The 21,436-nt window shown below is 40.8% G+C and overlaps 1 protein-coding gene across 1 annotated transcript in view; it reads left to right on the top strand.

Moving 5' to 3' along the window:
- Positions 1–447: 447 nt before the first annotated feature.
- Positions 448–21,436, top strand: part of SLC39A6 (solute carrier family 39 member 6) — a 28,631-nt gene continuing 7,642 nt past the window's right edge. Inside the window, 8 exon segments of the mRNA XM_043508514.1 lie at positions 448–521; positions 3,186–3,908; positions 6,811–6,991; positions 7,253–7,422; positions 12,040–12,058; positions 12,061–12,251; positions 13,295–13,361; positions 16,103–16,480. Coding sequence (XP_043364449.1) covers positions 3,195–3,908; positions 6,811–6,991; positions 7,253–7,422; positions 12,040–12,058; positions 12,061–12,251; positions 13,295–13,361; positions 16,103–16,480 — 1,720 coding nt within the window. The 5' untranslated portion in view covers positions 448–521; positions 3,186–3,194.

Raw genomic sequence — 21,436 nt, 5'->3', positions numbered from 1 at the left:
CGCGCCCCGAGCAGCAGCGAGGCAGCCGCCAACGGCTCCCCAGCGCCCGGTCCTGCCCAGTCTCCCCAGCCGGGCGGCGAGCGGAGCCGCCCCACCGAGCCGACACGCCGCCCAGGCAGGTTTCTCCTCGGCGCGGCGCCGCGCAGCCCTTTCAGCCCAGCCCAGTCGCGCTGGGGGCCGCCACCGCCGCCCAGGGGTCTCCAGCCCTGCCCCCGACCACGGCTGCCGAGGGGGGCGCGCGCGCAGGCCCCAGGGGGAACGGGACGGGGCCGCGTAACGCGAGCCGCTCCCCCAACTGCCGCCTGCCCCGCGCGTGGCCTGTGTCCGCCGCTAGGGGGCGGGGCCCGCGGTTCCTGTGCCCATTGGCTCGGAGCCAACCCGTGACATGCCGCCACATCCTGATTGGCTGCCCGGGCCCGGACTCCGCACGTCCTGCTGTGGTTGTGAATGAAGCCGGAAGGGGAAAGGGCGGCGGGGGCGCGCTGAGGAGCCGGGGCACGGGGCGGCTGCAGGAGGAGGAGGTGAATTGTCCCCGCCGGAGCGGTGTGAGGCGAGGCGAGGCGGGGCCGGGCCGGGCCTGCGTGGCCGTGACTCCCCGGGAAGGCCACGTGGGCTGGTGGGGATGGCGCGCGCCTGTGCCGGGCTTGTTTGGCTCCTACTGCGGCCGGCCCGCGAGCCTCGGCCCCGAGCCCCGCATGCGGGCGATGCCTGAGCCGGGCGCATAGGCGGAGGCCGCTCTCCTGCCTGGGGAAGTGCCCCGGCCCCCCAGCCCAGCCGGCTGCCCGCGTGGGGATCTCCCCCCCCCCCCCGTCTCCAGCTGTACGGAGGGGTGCAGTGTCCTCCGAGCTGGGCCGGATCTGCCTTCGTACTGCCTTGGCGTACTCACTCAGTGATAGGCCCCGAGCCCCGGCGCTGTTATTTGTCATATGTGCAATTAATGTGTCGTCTTAGCCACACATCTGTCCAGGGCTGGCTTCATCTCTTTGCAATGTATTTAATATTAGAAATGGACCAGATGCGGTAGGGGATTGGTCCGGGGTATGGGAGATAATTGGAGGAAAGTTGCATTCGATTGGTAAGAGATGGACACACTGATTTTGAAGTACAAATCTTAACTGTTTGAATGTGCTGTTGCTCATAGTCAGTGGGAAACTTAACTGAGTATTTTGTGTTCAGGGTCCCTGGAGCATAAGGGGCAACTTCTCCACAATATGAAGTAAAAAGAAAAGGAGGACTTGTGGCACCTTAGAGACTAACAAATTTATTAGCCTCTAAGGTGCCACAAGTCCTCCTTTCTTTTTGCGAATACAGACTAACACGGCTGCTACTCTGAAACCTGACAATATGAAGTAAACACTTTGTCTACTGCTTTTAAACTAAGATTCTGATACTGCAAATGCTCGTGCACAGGCTTCAAACAAAGCATCTGAGTAGTCCCATGATGTGTAAAATTAAGCACAAGCTTAAGTGTTTTCAGAATCAGAGTTTAAGGGCCTGAATCTGTAGTTCCTACCTTATGGCATTTCATTATAGTTAGTGGGAATCGGCACAGGAGTAACTGTACGTTTAGGTAAAAAAAAACAGGAGTACTTGTGGCACCTTAGAGACTAACAAATTTATTTGAACATAAGTTTTCGTGGGCTACAGCTCACTTCATCAGATGCATAGAATGGAACATATAGTAAGAAGATATTTATACATGCAGAGAACATGAAAAGGTGGAAGTACCCATACCAACTATTATTTGCAATAGCAGGCTTCAAAAATGTGTATAGTCTTTGCTGCAACATAATACTGATTTAAAATGTTAGGCAGCCTATAAATACTGCATTTGACAATTAAATGTTCCCTTTTGCATAAAGCATTACAAAGGTTTATAGCAACTTCTTGGTCCAAGAACCAAAGGCACTTTAAAACTTATATTTGTATATAGTTTCTATACCAGTTTATCTCTGTTTGCACCTTTGGAGCGAAATGTGGTAATGTTTAATAGCTCACAGCAATACTACACAACCATTTATGAAAAAATTGAGATTATTATATCAAAATGAAACTACAGGTATAACTTAGGCAAAATGTCTTCATTTATGTAGAAAATGAATTCACACTCTAACTCTTATTAGATATGTCATGACCTCTTAATGATGAGGAGTTCAGGATCTTGCTTTTACATTGCTCTAAAACATGGGTTTTCAAACCATGGGTCACGACCCAGAACTGGATTGCGGAATAGAAGGGACTGGGTTGTATTGGCTCTGGTCAGGACCACCGATGGGGCCGTTAAAAGTCCTGTTGGCAGTGCTGCCAAGCTAAGGCAGGCTAGTCCTACTTTTTCCAACACCACGCCCCAGAAGCAGGCAGTAGCAGGTCCAGCTCCTGCAGGCGGGGGAGGCATTGGGCCCTGTGTGCTGCCCCAGCACCAGCTCCGTGCTCCCATTGGCCAGTTTCTGGCCAGTGGGAGCTGGAGAGGGCGGTGCCTGCAGGCAACAGCTGTGCAGAGTTGCTTGCGTGCCTCCGCCTATGAGCCAGACCAGCTGCTGGCCGCTTCCAGGGCACAGGGTGGTCCGTGGTCCCAAGACAGGCAGGAAGCCTGCCTCTGCACCCGTGCTGTGCCACTGTCAGAGAGCTGCCTGAGGTATGCCTGTGCCCCAATCCCCTGCCCCTCCTCTGAGCCCCCCCCCCCCAACCCAGAGCCCCTTCCTGCACCCAAACCCTTCATCCCCGGCCGCAGCCCTCACCCCCAGCCCTGAGCCCCTCCCATACCCCAAACCTGTTGGCATCAACAGTTTTCTTCAACTGGGTCGCCAGAAAAAAAGGTTGAAAACCACTGCTCTAAAGTCTTCAGCAGCACAGTTCCCCCTACTGCAATGCTGAGTTTGGTCAAACGCTATCTTACAGGGCTGGTCTAAACACAGTTACACCAATTTAACTTTAAACCAGTGTCATTAAACTAGTTGAACTTCTGCGTGATGATGCTCTCTCACTGGTTTATGTTGGTTTAGCTTGCCTCTTGTAAATTTACTAACAAGCTAAACCAATATAAGCCAGGTTTCAACTGATGGATATTCTTCTTGCTATGGCACCTTTTCTGGTAATAACTCAGGTCAGCTAAATTAGCCAGTGAGTTGCACTACAGCACATATGTGCTGTCTCATAACTTTTTTTTCGTCATTCCTTTTTTATAGGAAGCTGCAATGGAGAATGAGCTTCTGATGGCCTTTCTTTTGTCATTTTTCATATTGTTCTGCAAAAGTCACCGTCATGAAGTAGAGCTGGCTACTGTTGCACAGACCTCTGAGAAATTCATTCCAGATAAGGCAGCTGGTATCAACACTGACTTGGCAGCACTTATGCAGAAGCATCACCTTCAGGAACTTTTCCAACGTTATGGGGAGAACAATACTTTGACTATTGAAGGATTTAGAAAGTTGCTGCAAAACATAGGAATAGATAAAGTGAAAAGTATCACTATTGGCCACGATCGTGATCATCATCTTCATCATAACCATGTTATGCTAAGCAAAAACTTTGAGAGAACAGATTGCCCAAATCATGAATCTGGTGGTGTAAATAAAGATCCTAGTAATGGTCATGCAAAGGAATTACAAAGAATAGAAAATGCTGAGCACAAGCAGAACTTGATAAGCAACAAAAACACCATTATGGAAATAACTGCATATACCAACACTACTGCTACAGATGGCAATCCTGTATTACAGAATTCAGAAACCAGAGAAGTGAAGCCTGTTCATATAAGTCTAACCAGCCCCAGTGCCATGAATGTTACAGAAAGCAGCAGTGTGAGTTTACTTCTTAATGGAAAAACTAATGAATCACTTCTTTCCCTAAGGGAATCGGAAAGAGGAAGTTACATGTATTCTAAATTTAAAAACCAAAATACGCAAGAGGTGAGACTAGTGTTCTGTACTCTTCTTGGGGGCGTATGACCATTAGAAGTGTGTTAGCATGGTTTGTCTTCCAGAGACGTTCATTTAACTTCTAGGAATCTTGATGCAAAGTGTGTGTGTGTGTGTGTGTGTGTGTGTGTGTGTGGAATAGTTATGCATTCTGGTTTGTACACTGGGTTGTAATATTTGATTTATTTATTTTTCTTTCTGGTTTCTCTCTTTAGGAGAACATTTTAAGACTAGTTAACGTCTGACACAAGTATGTGAAAGTTTTTGATGCTCGTTATAGGAAAACAATTACGTTTTCTTATGGTGTAGAAAAGGGTAGATTAAAAAAAAATTAAAAACAATTAATACTCTTTGAAAGTTTAACATTTCTATAACCATGCATATTGCTGAACTTATTCCAGGTAAAAAGAAAAGGAGTACTTGTGGCACCTTAGAGACTAACAAATTTATTAGAGCATAAGCTTTCGTGAGCTACAGCTCACTTAGCTCACGAAAGCTTATGCTCTAATAAATTTGTTAGTCTCTAAGGTGCCACAAGTACTCCTTTTCTTTTTGCGAATACAGACTAACACGGCTGCTACTCTGAAACCTGTTGTTCCAGGTAGGCTTACATTTTTCTGCTGGAAGTAAAAGGCTAGGACAGAAAGTAATTCATCCTACATAGAAATCAATGAGAGGCCTTGGAACTTAAGTATGGATTTTATGCAAGTTTCATTATGTATATTTACTAATCATCTTTAGGTAAATGTAATCTGGTATTAACTTGTATTCTAGAGGTTGGGAGCCCTAAATTCTGTTCACCACTCTGCAATTGGCTTACTCTTCTGTGATCGGGCAAATAAGTCTTGCTGTGCCTTACTTTTCCCCTTTTAAAATGGGGAAAATAATCACCTTTGTAAAACATTCTCATTCTCTGGTGAAAGCTGCTGTCTGCGCTTTCTTTCTTTATTTCTGTAATTAGAGCTGCCGTAGATACTTGCATCTCTGTCCCTGAAAAATGATGATCCTCTCATTTCACTTTCACTTCCACTTCCCTGCTGCTACCCTGTATTTTCAAGTTGGAGCATGGTTTTGAGAAAGTGAAGTTTAGGTGGGATGGACCTGAGGTCAGGACAAGCAGATGATCTGAGGGAATGATGGGGTCTACGAGGGGCTTGAAGCATGGAAGGGACATGCTGAGATATTCCTGAAACCATTCTGACAATAATATAAAATTTAGCTGGAAGCCTTAAGTGTAATGAAAGTTAAAAAAAATCCCTTCAGTGTCTTTAATGCTTTTTCCCATTTATTTCAATACAGACTAAGTTTCTTCCTATCCTAACTTCTCCTGTTTCTTAGGGTAGGTCTACATTACCTAAGCGATACCTAAGTCAATATAACTTACGTGGCTCAGGGGTGTGAAAAAGCCTTCTTCTCCCCTCACCCCCAAGCAACACAAGTTGCACACTGTCCACACTGGCACTGTGTCTCCTGCTGACATAGCTTCTGCTTCTCGCTAAGGTGGTGTAATTATGCCAATGGGAAAGTGCTCTCCCATCGGCATCGTGCATCTTCACCAGATGCACTACAGTGGCACAGCTGCGTCGATGTAGCGCTGTAGTGTAAACTTGCCATTAGTAAGGACATGGTAGCTGTCATTCAGTGTCCTCTTCTGTAAAATGTAAATCTTTTTTCCCCCAAAAGAAGGCTTCTGTTTTTGACTATGTCCAATTTAATTCTGAAGTATCTTGTTTTTGTTAAAGTAAATGTAAATATTCACCCCACTACTACCCTCCACTGGAACTGTTGCACAGATTATTAAAATCCAATCCAATCACAAATATACTTTTTTATTTTTTTGAGTGCTGGATCCTACCTCTTTTCTTAAGAGGTGGGGGAGGTTTTGGAGAGACAAACCCAAATGAAAATAAAATGTCTTTCCTTTTTCTTTTTTAAAAGGGGAAAGGGATGCTCATGGAATTGCTGGCTGGTGTCACGAAATAAAACCACTGTAATGAGAGCTTTTCCTACAGTCTAATCTTTCACCATTAAGGGCTTTAAAAATCAGCAGATCCTCTTTGAAGTCTATTTACCCCACTTGAGGTAGCTAAGCTAAATAATTCAGGGTGTGTGCGCGCACATAATCACAGGTTCTGAATTCAATGTTGAGGCATATTTCATTTTTCACAAGCAGAGGAGAAACAAGGCTGGCAGCCCTACTAAAGAGGAATGACTAGTCTTTTAAAGACTGCAAGTAGTGGAGTACAAAGATAGTTGCAAGAAGAAACGTGTTCAGAACATGGCTTTCGGTAGAAATGGTGTGATTGAAAAGATTTATTACAAGCCTCTCATAAGAAAGACTTCTTCCTCCAGCATGACTTCTGTCTTCCTTCAGTTAGGAATGAGACAGCACATGCCTCCAGCTGGCAATGTTGTCTAATTACCTCTCCAGTCCAGAGGCTGAGGCTAGCCCATGGAACAAGAAATGTACTGCTAGCATTGTCCACCTCCCTCAGGTGTGTGCAACATGTATTGTAGACACAAGAAAGGATAGAATCTTGAGGGAGATTGGATTTCAAAGTCTTCAGTGATGGGTGTTTTCTTGGTTAGGGTGTAGTGAATAGAGGCTGCTTCCATCTACACACAAATTTGAACTGCAACAACAAAAGGTGTGAACTGATAGGTTTAATTATTTTGGTGCCTGTGCATTGACACTTATTTCAGAATAAAACTTGCAAAGGTTTATTTAGCTGAAGTCAGCTTGTTACCAACCTTAGCGACCGACCTTCGCTAAAATTGATTTCACTATTTTAGGGAGGTGCTACTGTATTTTGAACTGGTATTGGACTGCTCTTGAAGTTTTTCTAGGATGTGATAGTACTTCTGTTCTTAAACAGAGTTTTTCTTTCTGCAGTGCTTCAATGTATCAAAACTGATGACGTCTCATGGAATAAGCACACAAGTATTGTTGACTGCTACAGAATTCAGTTATCTTTGTCCAGCAATTATTAACCAGATTGATGGCAAACACTGCATAATCCATGCAGCTAGTGAAAAGACTGAAAGCCCTCCAAAAAGCTATTCTTTGCAAATAGGTAGGTTTTAATTTCTTTTTAAATTTAGAATAAATCTTACCATCAATCATTAACACTTGAAATTTGCTTTTTTTTATAGCTAATATAAATATTTAGATTCTAAACTATTATTTTTTCTTAGATACTTGACTTTTATATGTGCTGTACAAAGAGTTCTTTCTAGATACCCTTATCCTGGGGATTTTCTTAGTTACTAACATCTAAATCAGTGTTTTGAAGAAAGCAAGCATCATCTGATATATTTTGTATTTCTCTTACCAGCTTGGATTGGTGGTTTTATATCAATCTCCATCATCAGTTTTCTTTCTTTATTGGGTGTTATATTGATACCTCTGATGAATCGTGTATTTTTCAAGTTTCTTCTAAGTTTCCTTGTGTCACTAGCTGTTGGGACTCTGAGTGGAGATGCTTTTTTACATCTCCTTCCACATGTAAGTATTTTTTACTCATATTAAATCATTCATCTTAACTTGAAAAATGTTAGTGAAATATGGCTTTATTACCTTATTATCAATATCAAGTGCTTTAGGAAGCTTACTAACACTTGGTTTGGCTGTCTACCAGACCTAATGGTTTATTGACATTAATGAAAACTTGTATTAACCTAATAAGAAAAAATGATCTACCTTCAAGTAATCTATGTAAAACTGTAGCTGCTGTTTCTGATCTGACTAAAGATTCCCCACAATGCATGCAGTTGCCCCATCACGCGTTGGTTTGCAAGGTTCTTGTACATTACTCAGTCCCTCACAGACAAATTGGGCTTGTAGATCAGCAATTTAGAATCCTTTCTGTATTTTTTTTTTTCTTTTTACCCTCTTCACCTACCTCCTGATTTTTTTTTGAGAAACAGAAATAGCTCCATTATCTCTTTTCAGTGTGAAGGGAGAGAGATAATTGCAACATTCAAGTGCTGACACTGCTTATCCTCTGAATGGAACATCTGAGAAATGCTGGGAACACAACACTTGGAGAGATTTAGTACCAGACCACTTACCCCATGTGATGGGGTTGAAGAGACTTAACTTAGGTCAAGAATGAAACTGGACTAGAATCACTATAAAATTCTGTCTCTAGAGAAGTCTATGTGCCGGACTTATAGTACAGGGACAGTCCAACCCTATGGTACGCTTCATCAGTAAAACTAAGTATTATGCAGTGAGTTGAAAGCCTTGCTTTCTGTATGTGTAGGTTTTTCCTTATTCCCTTCAGTTGATTATATTGTTGAACTGTTTCTCAGATTCTGGAGGCACTTGTCTCTTGACCTCTGTGCTTGGGGTGCAAGTATCCTAAAAATCCAGCATGCTTTACTGTATGTTCTTTACTTACAAACCTTCTGGAAGACTGGCTTCGTGAAAGCAGTATTCTCAATGATGCTTGAACCATACTTTTGCTGCCATTAAGGGGTTGCTAATGTATCTTAACTTGAAAATTTTCAAAAGAAGCAACAAAAGCAGCACTGCTGCTGAGTCCTATACACTTCTTCACAAGAACCTCCAATAGCACTCTTCTCATGTACAGAGGTGCTAAGTACTAGCCTTCAGGCCTAAATTCAGCAATGTCATAACTGGGACAGGAATTTGGGTGCATATATTAAGGTAGTAAAACTTGCACTGATTTGGCATGTGGTGGGTGGGTAAAATAAGGGTAATTCTCTCACACCAGGGAGTGGAGCAGGAAAAGCAGGTCCTGATTAAGAACAGCTCTGACCCTTTTATCAGGCTGCTTTTCTTTATCTTGCACCTTCCTGAAAGTTGCTTTTTGTGTTCCTGTGTTCCTTGATGATCAAGATACGTTTGTTTTTCACACTTAATGTCAGTTTAGTACAAATTTCAGAGTAGCAGCCGTGTTAGTCTGTATTCGCAAAAAGAAAAGGAGTACGTGTGGCACCTTAGAGACTAACAAATTTATTAGAGCATAAGCTTTCGTGAGCTACAGCTCACTTCATCGGATGCATTTGGTGGAAAAACAGAGGACAGTTTAGTACAAACTACACTACAAACTACACTACTTTAATGTTTACACTAGGGCTGTCAATCGCAGTTAATGCATGTGATTAACTCAGAGTAATCAGGATTAAAAAATTAATCCCGATTAATCAGTTTTAATTGCACAGATAATAGAATACGAATAGGATATGAAACTTACTACATATTTTTGGATGTTTTTCTACATTTTTAAATATATTGATTTCAATTACACACAGAATGAAAAGTTGACAATGCTCACTTTATATTATTTTTATTACAAATATTTGCACTGTAAAAATGGCAAGCAAAAGAAATAGTATTTTTCAATTCACCTAATACAAATACTGAAGTGTAATCTTTTTATCATGAAAGTTTTAACTTACAAATATAGAATTATGTACAAAAAACCTGCATTCAAAAAATAAAACAATGTAAAACTTTAGAGCCTACAAGACCACTCAGTCCTACTTCTTGTTCAGCCAATTGCTAAGACAAATAAGATTGTGTACATTATGTGAGATAATGCTGCCTGCTTCTTATTTACAATGTCCCCTGCAAGTGAGAACAGGCATTTGCATGGCACTTTTGTAGTCTGCGTTGTGAGGTATTTACGTGCCAGATATGCTAAACCCTTCATGCTTCGGCCACCATTCCAGAGGACATGCCTCCATGCTAATAATGCTCGCTAAAAAATAATGTTTTAATTAAATTTGTGACTGAACTCCTTGGGAGCGAACTATGTCTTTGGCTCTGTTTTGCCCGCATTCTTCCATATATTTCATGTATAGCAGTCTTGGATGATGACCCAGCACATGTTGTTCATTTTTTAAGAACATTTTCACTGCAGATTTGACAAAACACAAAAAAGGTACCAATGTGAGATTTCTAAAGATAGCTACATAACTCACCCAAGGTTTTAAGAATCTGAATTGCCTTCCAAAATCTGAGAGGGACAAGATGTAGAGCATGCTTTCAGAAAGCAACGTTCCGATTTAGAAACTACAGAACCTGAATCACCAAAAAAGAAAATCAACCTTCTGCTGGTCACATTGACTCAGATGATGAAAATGAACATGTATCGGTCCGCGCTGCTTTGGATGGTATTGAACACAACCAGTTATCAGCATGGACGCATGACCTCTGGAACGGTGGTGGAAGCATGAAGGGACATATGAATCTTAGGGCATCTGGTACATAAATATCTTGCAGCGCTGGCTACAGTGCTATGCAATGCCTGTTCTCACTTTTAGGTGATACTGTAAACAAGAAATAGGCAGCATTATCTCCTGCAAATATAAACAAACTTGTTTGTCTGAGCAATTGGCTGAACAAGAAGTAGGACCGAATGGACTTGTAGGCTCTAAAGTTTTACATTTTTATTTTTTGAATGCGGTTATTTTTTGTACGTAATTCTACATTTGTAAGTTAAACTTTCCTGATAAAGAAATTACACTATAGTACTTGTATTAGGTGAATTGAAAAATATATTTCTTTTGTTTTTTACAGTGCAAATATTTGTAATAAAAATAAAGTGAATACTGTACATTTTCTATGCTGTGTTGTAATTGAAATAAATATATATGAAAATGAAAATATCCAAACATTTAAAGAAATGGTATTCTATTATTGTTTAACAGTGTATTCATAGTGCGATTAATTTTTTTTAAACTGCTTGACATCCTTGGTTACACCCATTTTCCAACCCACTTACACTGTCACTATTGCATTTGATCCAGAGTGTTTTGTGGGAGTTGCACCATGCTTATATCAGGTCTGAATTTCGACCTCAGGGGATTTCCTCTTTCATACTGGACAAGAAACTATACTTTAGGAATGCACTGGGGCTTTTTTAGGGGAATGCACCTCTACCTCAAAATTTGACCTAAGGAATTAAATCTGGTCAGAAATTCTAGATTATGTGTATCTCCGTCTTTAAAATTTACTACTATACAACTGAGAATGAAAATGAGTAAACTTATCATTATCAAATTTTTCCCTTATTGACTTTGTCCTGTTCAATAGGTGTCATTTTATTCTCTCTGCATGCCTCCACACCCCAAAAAAAACAACAACAACAAAAATGCAAAATAACTTTCACATTCATATCAAGACTACTTTGGGAATAGAGTTGACTTGTTCAACTGCTGCCCTAGATCCAGCATACCTGGCAAAAAAATGGGAAAGGGAATAGTTTGATTTTAGTGCTAAACAATCATCTTTTAGAGCACTTATAATGCAATACCTAGATTTGTTTGTCCCCGATATTAAATTCAATCTCCATAATGGTGTTTCTTGTCAGCTGGTTTATTCATTATACCCTCTGGATTCACCTTAACACTAATCTGCCTGAGTTAGGGGATCTTTTTAGCTAGCAGATTTTGATCCTTTCTGCTCTATTTAACCAGCCATTTATTCTTGTCATAAGAAGTGAACGCGTTTACTGTTTCAAAACATAAATTTAATCAACGTGTACATTAAACAAAATTGCTGCTGCTGCCACCTCAAAAATATATTGGCAGCAGAATTTTCAGGAATAAGACAAACTCATGCAAAAGTTAAGCAGAAATCCTTCTCTCCTACCCTGAAAGCTGCCCAACTCTGGTTCAAGTAGCCTCCCAGTGGGGGAGAGTCCAAAGTTGGGGTCCTCTGAGAGTCAGGCAAAGGCTTGGGTCCGTATTGTGTGGTCCGTATTAGAAAGAAATGTTCCTAGCTTCTTTGTCAGCTATAAATGAGGCAGTAAAAATGATGGTCTGGGCCACCACTACTAGCTGAGGATTTAGCAAGAGCATCCTAATGTTGCAAACCATTCTAATGAAAGGTGCATATACACACTTGGTAGAGGGTGAAGGCTGAGTCTGCATGTACTCTTTAAATATTTCCCTTTATCCACAAACATCACAGCCATTTTAATCCATTTTGAGTTGTTTTCATTTACATTCTTTCTCACGTTAAGAAAAGTAATAAGATTTGTCTCTGGAATCAATAAAATGAGCCACAGAGCACATCTTTCAGTTTTTTCTTCTGTTATACTGAAATTTGTTCTGAATTAGTGGAACTTGAATGTTTTTCTTTCCTTAGTCCCATGGAAATCATCACCATCACATGAGAAACTTTTACTTGAACAAAATAAAGATGCCCTGTTCAAGCATCTTGTCTTTCAAAGTGTAGAAGAAACTGCTTATTTGGATTCCACATGGAAAGGACTGACAGCCCTTGGAGGCCTGTATTTCATGTTTCTAGCTGAGCATTTGATCACTTTAATTAAGCAGTTTAAAGACAAGAAGAAAAAGGTAGGGAAATTACATTTTGAAGTCTCATTGCACTATGTAATAGTCATGTCTGTGGATATTAAAATTTGCCTTTTGTAGAGAGCAGCTTGTTGATTAGATTTGGTAGCTAATGAGGAATGTGCTCACAACTCAATTTTTGCTTATAAGTCTATAGTACTATACTTTGGGTGATCCTAACCATCTCTACTCTTCAGAGTAGACATGTATTTATATTCCTAAAAAGAATTCTGTTAACTGTTTTCTTGCACAAACAGAATTAAGTCTGCATCTTTCAGTTGTTTATCTTGAAGTTACAGTGCAGTTATTTATCTTGAAGTTACAGTGAAAGACCTGATTTACAGTGAGTGCCATATTAAAACAACAAAAACCACACCATTTTCCTTCTCCTCCCTCCAAAAATCCCAAGTGGTTACTATATGGGATTGTTATGGTAGTCCTTATGCTTACATCATTGGTGTTATTCCTATTCTAACTACTGGGGTGTAAATGTTATTTACAAAATGGTGCCCATTGTAGCAAGCTACATAGTGTAAAAATGGGTAAGAAATACACATGAGGGTGGCAGGATCAGTCTCCATAACTACAGCTAAAGTTCTTTGCTCTTTGCAAGGTACCTCTGGGCAAACAGTTCCCAGGCAGAGCAGATGCTTGGTTTTCATCATGTTTTAATGAGACATTTGTTTAAAATTTGAGTTTGCGTTAAACACTACAACAGGGAAAAAATTGGCATTTTGTTAGGCTTTAGAGGTGTTTCAAGTATAAAGTGGAACTATAGTTACTGTGTAATTCTGTATAAATCCTTATGCCTGCTCATTGTGACTCTTTTTTTTTTTTCCCCCCTCTGTACCCTAGCTAATTCTTTGCCTTTTTACTCTGCTTCTGCTGACATTCTAGTAGTCTTCCTGATTATGCATTCTTTGGATATCTCCATGCTGTCCTCTTGATTTTCATGCTGCATAATTTTATAAATATACTGTTTATTGCTCATGTATATCCTGAAAAATAAGTAAGTATTTATAACTTCAATTTTCTTTTGGAGTCAGAAAAAAAATGAAGATGCAGAAAGTAAGAAGTTTTCAACAAATGAAGAAAAATTAGATGCAGATTATCGTAAGTCTTAGTAATACTACTGCACAACTGTATCAATCAAAAGGGTAAAGAATCTTTTCTATGCTATTGAAGGCTCATTGATCCTTTCACTTACTGTTGACTGGATCACTGTGTAGTTAGGTTAATTAAATCTTTCCTGAAACAAAATCTTGATATATGTTGGTATGCAGAGGATTGACCCTAAGTAAGTTGATTTTTAACCTTTTTTTAATGTTGATAGGGGTTTGAAGTAGTCCATGTGTGTTCTGAATTTTTAAGCTTCTACCCTTGTGATCCAGGATTGAGCACTGGAAATCAAAACTGTTTAAGCCCTTCTGTCTACAGAAGTTTAAGATGCTTATGCATCTACCAATTTCTAGACTAATAGTACCTGTAACTCTATGGAGGAAGGATTTTTTAAGAGTCTCTGTGTCAAATCTGATATCAAAACGTAAGCACTCAAGTTTACATATTTCAAATGCCTGAGGACTTGATTTTCAGAAGGCCTGAGCACCCACAATTCTAGATGAAGTTAATTGGGGAGAGAGAAGCTGCAGGTATTCAGCATTTCTCAAAATCAGACCATTAATGAAAACACCTTAAAAATTTCATGGAACAAGAGTGCCACCACATGTCCAGATCTTCTGGTACAAGTTTACAATAAAACATTGAGCTTTTTGATTTTATACAAATGATTTTATACGCTGCTTTTCAGTACTGTGTGTGCTCGGCTACTGAAATATCCACTATGATAAGCACTTGGATTGTAAGGTAGGCGTAAACAGGGTGTGTGTGTGTGTGATATTAACATTAATTAATCTCATTCTGGGTTTTAAATAATAGTGTGATCAAAATACCTCATTCTTAGCAAGAGTGAGATTAAAGCAATTCTGAGGTGAAAATATTACAAAATGTCTTGCATATTAGTGTAATATTTGCTGGAGGGGAGTTTATGTCAAAAATTTGTCCAAGTACAGCAGTGTTCTGTCTGCGAACAAATATACACATCCTTGGTGAAAGCCCACTGAAGTTGGTGGATTGAAAGCATAGATGAAGTTGATTTATGCCCCTTTGCCTCACTCCTTTAAACCCTAGACTTCATATTCTCTAGTTACCCCATTAGAGGTTTTAAGATGTGCCCTTATATGCCTCTGTTACTTCCCCTGTGGACTTCCTCTCTCTCCTCTTGATCCTATTGCAAGGCTGAATCATATACTCAATTGAAAAAAATAAATGGGGATTTGGGTTTATTTCTGTTTCTATGTTCAGGGTTAGAAGGGTTACTTTCACTTTTACCGCTTTAACTCGTTTTTCAGACTCTTGAGCAAAACACCATCTCAGAAGTATTTCTTGGAATCAAAATGTGTGAATTGCTCCACCAAGTAGAACAGTACCAAAATAGTCATAGTTTAAAAAAGGAACTTTGTTCAGTTTGCAGGGACCCCAAATCACATGGGTGTATCTCCTGCAATCATATTATATGGAGACAGCACTTTTTATCTGTAATTAACGGGAGATGATGTTTCTGGCATGATAAATTATCTCTGACTTCTTTTAATTGTATTTTTTTTCTCCAATTTTCTGTCTCTCTTGTTTTTTAAGCACCTCAAGCATCCAACACTGACCAGAACTACCAGAATATTAATATTATCTATTTGATTAGACAGAACCCCAGACTCTCCTGAAAATACATAAAAGCTCTTATGTTGGCTCAGTGTTGCATGCCATATGTGATCCTGCAGCCTCAAACAGAACTCTTCTATATCTGATTGTCTGCATAGGTATCACAGTGGAATTTGGTTTTACTGATCCCCATATGTAGTTTTCATGTGGCTATATGGATCATATCTTATTATGCAGAAACCAGTTCCCATTGGTGCTGAGGTCAATGGGGCTTTTGTTTCAGGATTATATTGCAAATTACGTTAGCCCCCCCCCCCCCCAAGACACAAGATTTGTGCACTTCTTTCAATGTCACTCATTGCAGGTAAATAATGTAACTGAAGTGCCAGTTAGAGCCAATTCTTAACTTAACTGACCTACCTTGACATTAAATGTTTAATACAACTTGCTATGTCCTTCTGTATTACATACTTTCTGTGCATATGTCTGACTATTTTTTTGGAAGTTCAGACTTATGGATTTTTATGTAGTAATCAATTACATCTGTATCATCACAAAGTGCCAGCATTGATCCTTATATTATAACTTCTCTGATATTGGTGGCTTATAATTCAGCCTAAAATTAATGAAAAGTACACACAATGTGAGTTCAGACTTTTTTTAATTTTCAAAACAATTGGGCTACAAGTCAAATTGTGCAAGTTTAAAAAGTAAAAACTGTACACATTTGTCCTTAAGAAAAATAGTTCAAAAACTAGCAAATGATTTAATATGTAATATGGTATAATCTACTGTTGCGATAAAATAATATATTTTATCAGCTGAAAGAAGTTAGAACACCACAGTGTAACTTGTGGGGATTTTGTTTTTTGGAAATGAGTCTTTAGAGATGAGTTAGGAGTTAAGACTTTTTTTTTTTATATAATTTTGTAACATTTCTGTAGAATTTCATGGTGAGTTTAGGGAAATTTGAGATGATATTTAAAAGGAAAGTATTGTGGAAATTCAAAATACTGCCATACTTAGTCACATTGGAAGAGGGTGTCCGCCTCAATTCTGAATTTCCTTGCTTTTCTCTTATTGTATTTGATTATTTTTATGTACAGTTATGTAGTCTTATTTATTTTATTATTTACAAGGGCCTGAAGGTTACTTAGGGACAGAGTCACAAGATCCATCACACTTCATTTCTCAGCAACCTGTGGTACAAGAAGAAGAAGAAGTCATGATAGCTCATTCCCATCAAGAGGAAACTGACAATGAATATGTATCCAGGGGGTGTAGAAACAAATGTCATTCTCATTTACATGACACTCTTGGACAGTCAGATCATCTGAGTCACCATCATCATGATTACCATCATATTCTGCATCACCATCATACCCAGAATCATCATCCACACAGCCACAGTCAGCGCTACTCACGTGAAGAGCTGAAGGATGCTGGGATAGCTACTCTAGCCTGGATGGTGATTATGGGTGATGGACTACACAACTTCAGTGATGGCTTAGCAATTGGTAAGTGTTTATACAATTCTTTTGCCTTCTTGTGTAATAACAGCAAAGTAAAATTGTTCCTCTGCTGCCACTTAACTTCTAGCGAGAGGATATCAGATAAGAGTGTTGCCATAATAAATTAGCCAGTGATCTGCTAGTGGGTTTTGAATGGATCAGTCAAGGTTACAGATTGGAAACCTGGATAGCTAGTGCGAAACAGTAAACCATAACTTATTTGCTGCAACTGAGAAAGGTATAAAGATAATGACCAGATAACAGAAAAGACGTTTCTTAAAGAAACAGACAATGGGAAGTTATAAATATTGCTTTAATTATTTTACACCCAAAAGATCAGACCAAGATTTTCAAAACTAGGAGCCTACAGATAGGCACCTAAATTCATGATTTAGGTACTTAAGTAGTTGGCCTCACTTTTCAAAAGTGCTGGGCACCCAGCACAATCCACTGATTTCAGGCTTGATGTTAATTCTCCCTATGCTGTGTTCATAAAAATAGGTGATTCCATGTCTTCACTCCTATAGCCTGTCTATAGTAGTCTCCAGTTTTCATTTTAATCAGGTCATCGTCTTCCATATTTTTCCTCAAGCTTCATTGACCTTCACCAAGATCAGGATTCATACTTTAAATATCCAGAGCCCCTAAGGAAGGGGTTCCTAAACTTTTTGAGTGAATGTTTAGTGTATATCCTGTGACTTTTTTTTAAAACCATAGTTTGTCTAAAGTTATAACAGTATCTCCTCTTCCTGCATGGTTTGTTCGTGTACCTATTCCTTCTCTCATGCATGTTTTATTCCTTCAGTTCTGTAATACTGGAATGCTGTAGCTTCTTTGGAAAGATTTAATGTATATGCAGCACGTCATTTGGAGCATTAGACAAGTGAGATCAGGTTGGCTGTCCCCTACCTTTCTCTAGCAAGATGGATAATGAGAATTCTGGGTGTAAAGTAAGATGGTGATGGGATGGATTTTTTTTTTTTTAAATGAGCAGTCAACACTAACAAGTCAAGATCACGAAAGACACAACAGTTTTCTAGATGCACTCATTGCTCTACAGATGTTGGATTCATTTTTAATGTAGGGTCAGTTGCAACAATGCACTGTAGTCAGTTCAAGGACAGTAGCTTTACTGTAAATCACATTGCAGAGCTGAATTCCTTTTTCTTGTTTGTATGAGGAAGAGTTACAATAAGTGATAGTGTATAAGTATTTCTTTGGACTTCAGAATAATGATGTGAACAAACATAAATTCTGTATCCAATTTATAATATAATGTGACGAGAGCTTCTGATGTAATTTTTATTTTAAAAAAAGGTTGAATCATCAAATCTAAATTTTCCAGCTTATCAGTAGTGAAAATGTGGTAGGAAAATAAGAGGATTTGCATGTAATAAAAGCCAAGAAGAATCAATTTTCCTAAGTATAGTATGTGAGAGATTTGGGAAAGGATGGATTTGGTGGACTTGAAGTAAAATACAAGGGAAGGCTAATACAGTCTGTAACAAATGAGACCAGCCAATTTAGTAAGGACTCATTAACTGATTCATCTAGACCAGAGGTGGGCAAACTGCGGTCCACAGGTAACATCCGGCCCGTGGGCCACTCCTGCCCAGCCCTTGAGCTCCCGTCCGGGGAGGCTAGCCCCCAGCCCCTCCCCTGCTGTCTGCCCTCCCCAGCAGCCTCAGCTTGCCGTGTTCTGGGCGGTGGGACTGCGAGCTCCTGCCAGGCAGCGCGGCTGCGAGAGCCACTGGCCTGCCCCGGTGCTCTAGACTGTGCGGTAGCGTGGTTGGCTCCGGCCGGGGGCGCGGCTGCCAGTCCTGGTGTCCTGAGTGGCATCGTAGGGGGCTGGATAAGGGGCAGAGGCTCCCAGGGGCAGTCTGGACAGGGAGCGGGGGCAATTGGATGGGGCAGAGGTTTGAGGAAGTGGGGGGGATGGTCAGGGGACAGGGAACAGGGGGTTGGTTAGGTGTGGGAGTCCTGTGGGGCCTGTTGGGGATGGGGGTGTGGATGGGGTGGGGCAGTTGGAGAAGGGGGGTTAGTGGGTGGGATCCTGGGGGACGGTTAGGGGGTGGAGGCCCCAGGGGGGGCGGTCAGGGGACAAGAAGCCGAAGGGGTTGGATGGTCGGCGGTTCTGGGGGTGGGGAGCAGGCTGTTTGGGGAGGCACAGCCTTCCCTACCTGGCTCTCCATACAGTTTTGGACCCACGATGTGGCCCTCGGGCCAAAAAGTTTGCCCACCCCTGATCTAGACTACTAGAAAGATGGATTTCTTCCTTTGGTCTGTCTAAAATTTCATATTATGGGACAGCCCAACCTGCCGATCTTATGGGAGGGAAAATCCTGGAACCATTAGGAAAGAGATTCCTGATTTGAATGAAAAATATAATTTATTTTTGGTTGCAGGAAAATATTAGGCTAAAATAAACCTTTTCATTTGCAGTAAATGAGTTCTTCTCAGATTCATAATGATTCCTTACTGTATTCCAGCATGTATTTATTTGGTTTTCATGGGCCAGTTTTATTTATTGAGATGCGATAAGACTCAGAGGTTCTAAGGTATACTAGAATTCTGGTGTTACTGTTACAACATTAAACATAATAAAGGGACAAGTTCCTGCCACCATCACCATTTTAAAAAAAACCCTCTTCTGTTTATGTGCTCTTAATAAATGGTTAAAATGTAGAACATCTTAAAATTATAGATAAACCTTTATTGTAACAAGAGCCCTTATTTTTCATTTATTTTAGTCTTTTAAAGGAAAATCCCTTTAGTCATATCTTAAACTATATTAAATGCCCTTGTTTTAGGGAGCCCATTTTAGGTAGTAGCTCCTTGAGTTGACGTCTAATCTCTTTTGTTAAAGAAGCAAAAAGACAAACATACATGAAGGCAAAGAGAAGAAAACAGTGAAAGATAGGAAAATGCTGCTTCTGTCTCACTAAAGCTTGTAGTTTTAATTGCTGGGTAATCACAGGCACTTCACATACTATACAGTCTTATTAGCCAATTGAGAACCTGGCAAAGTCATTCGGGCTAGAGAAGGCAAAAAGAAAGAAGCCTACAATTGGAGAAATGAGGTGATGGGAAGGGAGGGAAACTTGCACCATGGAGGCTGTAATAGTAGGACTCCTTGGTTTACGTTCCAGGAGTTGCTGAGGACACAGCCATGGCGACCATGATATCTTCTACCTCTCTCCTCTCATCTCATAATCAGGACATCTTTCAGGATTAGGAATAGAGGCCCAATGGAGTGATATAAGTTACTCTTTCCCATTAGGTTATGTTACCCTGATGGCGAAGCTTGTTGGCTCTCCCTGTCGCATGTACGCTCATTGTCCAACATTCTCTCTGACCGCAAGTTTAAGCTAATTACAGAGTAATGTTCAGAAAAACAGTGTCCAAAAGAGTGGTAACTTGGCGTGTCATTATCATCCAATCAAGCAGGGTGGCTACTCATTAGGCCTTTATGTAGCTATGCCCCAGCAATAATGCCAGAGTTGTCAGCTGCTCTATAGACATTACATGACAAAGCCCTGGCAGGGATGATTAGTTGGGTTGGTCCTTCTTTGAGCAGGGGGTTGGACTAGATGACCTTCTTCCAACCCTGTCTTCTATGATTTTCTGTGTGACTGATGGACTGTATGGTGCAGTGCCTCCTGCTGCCAGTGGACTTCAGGTTGAAACATCTCCAGTCCCACCCTGCAGAGTGCCATACGCTTCCATAGATTGCAGGCAGCAGGAGAGGAGACAGCAGGAAGTACAGGCTTCTGTGGAGCTAACTCAAGTTTGTCTTGAGGAAGCGTGTAGCTCACAACTGTCAGCTTAATGTTCCATCAGTTCACTTTGCAACAACTTAAGAAGATGGAAAATGAGCCAGTGAAGTCTGGAAACTGCTCTCACACTCCTACACAGCTATTTCTGCTCCCGTTTCTCCAGGGCCAGTAGTAAGTGAGGGAAGCTTCTGAGCTTGAGTTGCTTTTGAGCCTTTTGGTGATGTGTGAGTCTGGTCAGAGGGAGAAAGGGCCTGTAGTGCTATGTGAGAGGGCTCAGACTTGAGGGGATGGTTTTGAGCTGTGAAGAGTGAGGTGTGGCTATTCCTGAGTTGTTAGAGGTTCAGTTGTGGGGACTGGTGAGGGTTTGGGGAGGTCCTCATTGGGTGGGGAGAGAGTAGAATTGGGCTGGGTATGAAGGGTTGAGTGTGGGGTCGGGAGGGAATCAGTTGGTGAATGAGGGTATGGGTGAATGCTGTAAGGAGAGTTGGGGAAGAGTAGGTAAAAGCTGAATGCAGGGGAAGAATCTCTTAAGCATGTAAAGAAACAAAAAAACAAAAAAAAGGATGACAAGAGAGAGCCCCTCCTTATTCTGGACAAGAAGTGTCCTAGTTTGAAAGGGAATGGGTGCCTCTTTGTCCCGCTCACTTCTCCACAGCCCCCCTTCACCCCATATCTCCTATCAAAATGCTTCCTGAGATGACCACCTGTATTCTTCCAGGTTTCAGAGTAGCAGCCATGTTAGTCTGTATCCGCAAAAAGAAAAGGAGTACTTGTGGCACCTTAGAGACTAACAAATTTATTTGAGCATAAGCTTTCGTGAGCTACAGCTCATTTCATCGGATGCACTGAATGCATCCGATGAAGTAAGCTGTAGCTCACAAAAGCTTATGCTCAAATAAATTTGTTAGTCTCTAAGGTGCCCAAGTACTCCTTTTCTTTTTGCAGTCTTCCAGTTTTCCACTTTGAAAAACATAATCACCCTGGCAGAAGAAGTTAGTGGGTATCTGGGCCACAGGCAGTTTGCTACCACCAGCCCTCCATCCCCACACACTATTTTCAGCACCAGTCACCAAAAAAAATATCCATTGGTTCTACCTATGAACCTCTCCCATCTTAACATCTTGGTTTTTAGAGAGACAAGATGGGTGAGGTAACGTTTATTGGACCTACTTCTGTTGTTGACAGA

The sequence above is a fragment of the Dermochelys coriacea genome, chromosome 2 (genome assembly GCF_009764565.3).
Source record: "Dermochelys coriacea isolate rDerCor1 chromosome 2, rDerCor1.pri.v4, whole genome shotgun sequence".
Taxonomy (NCBI): domain Eukaryota; kingdom Metazoa; phylum Chordata; order Testudines; family Dermochelyidae; genus Dermochelys; species Dermochelys coriacea.
Note: the sequence above shows the minus strand (reverse complement) of the source record. Positions and strands in the feature narration are given on the sequence as shown.